We start from the raw sequence: 5000 nt of genomic DNA on the forward strand, positions 1-5000 counted from the left end.
CAAACAAACAATGGTGGTCAAATAAAAAGGTGCAGTCAGTGATTCTGGAGAACGCTTGTTGTCAGAATCACTTTTTGTCAAAAATCAGAGAATATCTCCTCATGATCCACTACCTGTCTGTACTGTGTGTGCGCTGGAGAGAAAAAAAACCCAGTGTTAAAATGCAGCCTAGGCTCTGTAAGCGGGCATGTTGCTAGCTGCGGTGGGCCCCCTTTTGTTTACATGCCAGTTTACAGAGCCTAGGCTGTGTATTGACAGAAGATTTTTTTTCCAGTGCACACACAGTACAGACAGGTAGCGGATCATGAGGAGATATTCACTGATTTTTGACAAAAAGTGATTTTGACAACAAGCGTTCTACAGAATCACTGACTACACCTTTAATTCCCAAGTTACTGATCACCTTTACTGTCAATCTATGAATCAAGGCAGAATAGAAAAGGCCACAGCTGTGAAGTGACATTCTCCGTATAGCTACTAGCTAGATGTGTGTGTGTGTGTGTCTGTGTCTGTGTCTGTGTCTGTGTGTGTGTGTGTGTGTGTGCTTGTGTGTGTGTTGTCCCGAGGTTTCACCTTTAAATTACTTTAAATAGCCTATCTGTCAGAGAGAAAGGACTCTTATAGCCGACAGCTATACTGATACAGCAGGGAGGCAGCAACACACACACACACACACACACACACAGAGGCAGCAACACACACGCATGCAGACTGCGTCAAGAGTGTTCGTTTTAGCAGCATTTTTAGATTCAGCCTTTAGACGAAAATGTTCAGAGGTTTTGGTCACAATTATGGTAATTTTTATCCTTCATAGATTTAGTCGTTAACAACAAAAAACATTTCAGTCCATTTTAGGCCATGAAAAGTAAAAGTGCTGCCAAAATGAACACTGTGTTTGGAGTTGCATTCAAGAAGCCTTCGAATCACTAGTACTCCAGAGCACTTCAAAGATCACATTACGGGGGCGCCCTTAGCTCAGTTGGTAGGGCGTCCCCCCCCCATGGGCCTCGGCCAGCAGTGGACCCGTGTCCGATTCCAGCCCGTGGTCGTTCTCTGCATGTCACTCCCCTCTCTGCCCCATTTCACCTCTGTCTCTACACTATCAATAAAGCATAAAAATGCCAAAAAAATATATTAAAAAAAAATCACATAAATTTTATTTTTACGAAGCGGCCAAAATCGGAAAAAATAAATTTGTTGTCATTCACATACACCCACACTCTGATTTGTTCTCTCTTTCACATCTTCACACACACACACTACACCCCCCCCCCCCCTCCCCACACACACACACACTCTCACACCCCTCCCCACACACACACACACACACACACACACACACACACACACACACACACACACACACACACACACTCTAACTAACTCTCCCTCGTTTAACTTATAGGAAACGATGACCGAGCCGTCCGTCTACGCTGAAGAAGTTTCCAAGCTGAAGGATGCAGATGAGCTGAAGCAAGCCTGCATCGGACTCAAAGACACCAACAGGTACATTGGCCAGTTACACACACACACACACACTCTCTCTCTCTCTCTCTCTCTCTCTCTCTCTCTCTCTCTCTCTCTCTCTCTCTCTCTCTTTCTGTTATTTTATATAACTTTATTATACTCAGCAACTCAACTTCCATTTCTCTGACACTCCCAAAGTTACACAGTGCACCTTTAATTCCCTCCAAATGCTCTGGCATGTCTGTCACGTGTCTGTCATTGTCAATGTGTCCTTGTTGCATATTTCATATCACCATTATATATGTTGTGTCATGTCATGTGTGTGTGTGTGTGTGTGTGTGTGTGTGTGTGTGTGTGTGTGGGTGCGTGTGTGTGTGCGTGTGTGTGTGTGTGTGTGTGTGCGTGTGTGTGTGCGTGTGTGTGTGTGAACCCTTCCTTGTCCCATTCAGATCCCCTCGATTCATTCATAAATCCCTGGATGTCAGCGACCTCCTCAATAGGCTGAGGTAACCATGGAGATGTGGCATGTGTAGTAGAACATGCATGGTCACTGTTGCCTAACATAGTTTAAAAAAAAAACTAAATATGACAAATTACTATTTTTTAGGAAAATTTTTAAGCTGTTGGTAGCTTGGCCGAGCGTTCTGCCTTCTAACAGCATGTCGAAATATGTAGAAAAATATCTAGATACACTTTTAGGTCTTACTCATGATCTAACCGACTTTTGGGACATTGTTCTAGACATCTATTAAACCTGCAGTGTGTAGAATTTTGGGTTTTATTTCCCAGCAGATTTTGTAGAAATTATAATATAATTATAATATCCATAAGTACATTTAATTTAGTGCATAATAGCTGAAAAAAAGTTTTGAATTATTTATTTTTCCCTTAGAAAGGGTCTCATATATGTCCATATTTCTGCATATCTTGGACCAAGGCCTAGTGCCGCCATCTTGAAAGTGTCATAGTAGGAATGTCATCAGGTGCATTGTTTAAAATGTAGAATTGTAAGGCCACTGTAGCTTCTGTTATTATTCAAAAGGGGTGGGGTTACCCAGGGAGTGTTGCATTCTAGAACTTTGTAGAACTTTCTTGATGATGTCATATTACACACTGCACCTTTAAGCTTAGTCGTGGACTTAATGGAATTTTGAAATGAGATTTTCCATTGAAAGTACAATTGTGTCTGGGAATAGGCTTGATACATTTCTGAGAAACTGGCCCCTTTGTTTACTAGTATTTTAAGGAGGCAAGCTTTAGGAATAGCAGGCGTGCATAGGTTTCAATAGCTAAGCATGTACAGGAGTCTCTTTAACTGGAATTGACTCAAAATGGATTCCGTCCAAACAATTATAATGGGATTTTTTAGTGGCTTTAAAATGCTCTAAAATCCCTATTTATAAAATGTGGGGCATGAACGCATGGATATGTCTGAGCTAAAAAAAAAAAATAATAGTTGAATACTTTATTAAAGGTGCAGTGTGTAATATGACATCATCAAGAAAGTTCTACAACGTTCTAGAATGCAACACTCCCTGGGTAACCCCAACCCTTTCGAATAATAACAGAAGCTACAGTGGCCTTCAAGGACAAGAACAATTCTAAATTTTAAACAATGCACCTGATGACATTCCAACTATGACACTTTCAAGATGGCGGCACTAGGCCTTGGTCCGAAATATGCAGAAATATGGACATATATGAGACCCTTTCTAAGGGAAGAAAAAATCATTCCAAAAATGTTTTTCAGCTATTATGCACTAAATTAAATGTACTTATGGATATTATAATTACTTTCTACAAAATCTGCTAGGAAATAAAACCCAAAATTCTACACACTGCAGGTTTAACATAGATTAATAACGTGACATCCTCGTACTGTATATACAGCAGTGACAGGTTGGATGCAGTGGTTTGAGGCCTCAGCTTTATGGAATGAGTTTGGCTGTGATCCTGCATGAACGGCCATTTGTTTCTCTGTTATTTAAAGGTACAGTGAATGAATGAATGAGTGAGTGAATGAATGAATGAATTTTTATTATTGTGTCATGTCCAAACAAGGACCCATCCCCTTTGTGATTATAAGACACCCAACAACTGTATCAAATTCAAATGATAACATTCACTTCCTGTAAATGGTGATCACAGTTCACAGTAGGACAACAAGGAAACAGACGCAAACAAAAGAAAAGAAAAGAAAAGCAAACATAAAGATCTCATTTATAAGTGTTTTTTGTTCTCTTGGCCCAGGCCTTCTCCAGATAGCCAGCAAGGGCAAAGAGCCACTTTAGCCTGTCTGCAGTGTGTAGAATTTATTGGCATTTTTCAAGAATAAGCTCGGTTAGTGAGCGGGAGGGATTTAGTCAGTCTGATGAACAGTCCCTGAACATTCGGAGTGATGTTGTTCGCTCATATCAGCGCTGCTTCAGAACGCATGGAATGTCTCTCGTCCAATCAAATCACTCGCTCAGAACCAACTGCTGTATATTCATATTCACTGTCCCTTTAAAAGCAGAGATGCACAGCAAATTTTGAAAACTATTTGCACAGATTCTTCTACGGTTTGTTGTTCCATTTTTTTTCCATTATGTTTTGTCATCTTATTTCTCATGTCTTTGAAAACAGACACACACACACACACACTCACACACACACACACACACACACACACACACACACACACACACACACATACACACACACACACACACACACACACACACATACTCACACACACACACACACACACACACACACACACACACACACACACACACACAGAGAGACATATTTTTGTTGTTGTCTTGTGTACCTTTCCTCCATCCATCCATCCATCCTGTCATTTCTTGTGTGTGTGTGTGTGTGTGTGTGTGTGCGCGCATCTGTGTGTGTGTGTGTGTGCGTCTGTATGTGTGTGTGTGTGTGTGTGTGTCAGATCTGCCGCCCCAGACTTCCATAAACTGAATGAGGACGGAGAGATGTGGCTGGTTAATCAGGGCTTAAAGGAAACCATCAGGTGGACAACAATGGGTTCAAAAAAATAAAATAATAATAATTTAAAAAACTAATTGCATGAAGAATGGTTTGCCTTCGAACAGGGAAGGGTGTGTGCTTATGGGTTATTTTCATACTCATTTTATCTAGTGCACGCTTATGAAAGATTTGCCTTCTCATAGGGAAGTGGTGTAATCCTGCCATCTTTTCTCTTGCACGCTGTATCTTATCGACTTTCAAAATATTTAACTAATTATACTTATTTTATTTGGACGTGTAAGTGGGGTGCTTCAAGTGCAATTTCAGATTTTTACGGGGGGGATTTTTCCTGGAGCCCATACCCCCCCCCCCCCCTCCCGCTAATATCCTGCCCTGTGCACAACCCTATTTGAAATACAATCACAACGTAATTATTTTGGAGCATATAGACCACTTACTTACTTACTAACTGCTGTGTTAGTTACTGATAATAGTTTGAGGTCTTACTTGCTGTTGGTTAAAGGTGGTGGTTTGACAAAAAGTCAACCAAACTCTGTCTC

The 5000-nt window shown here is 40.9% G+C and overlaps 1 protein-coding gene across 1 annotated transcript in view; it reads left to right on the forward strand.

Annotated features, from left to right (window-relative positions):
* LOC307270434 (unconventional myosin-Va-like) overlaps nt 1-5000 on the forward strand; it is a gene marked incomplete at both ends in the record, with an annotated part of 75724 nt that overhangs the window by 66939 nt on the left and 3785 nt on the right. Inside the window, 3 exons of the mRNA XM_080054316.1 lie at nt 1406-1506; nt 1917-1973; nt 4403-4483. Of these exons, the coding sequence (XP_079910442.1) occupies nt 1406-1506; nt 1917-1973; nt 4403-4483 (239 nt within the window). The remainder of the gene's footprint in view (nt 1-1405; nt 1507-1916; nt 1974-4402; nt 4484-5000) is intronic.

Source organism: Ammodytes marinus, assembly GCF_949987685.1.
Source record: "Ammodytes marinus genome assembly, contig: scaffold_184, whole genome shotgun sequence".
Lineage (NCBI taxonomy): Eukaryota > Metazoa > Chordata > Actinopteri > Uranoscopiformes > Ammodytidae > Ammodytes > Ammodytes marinus.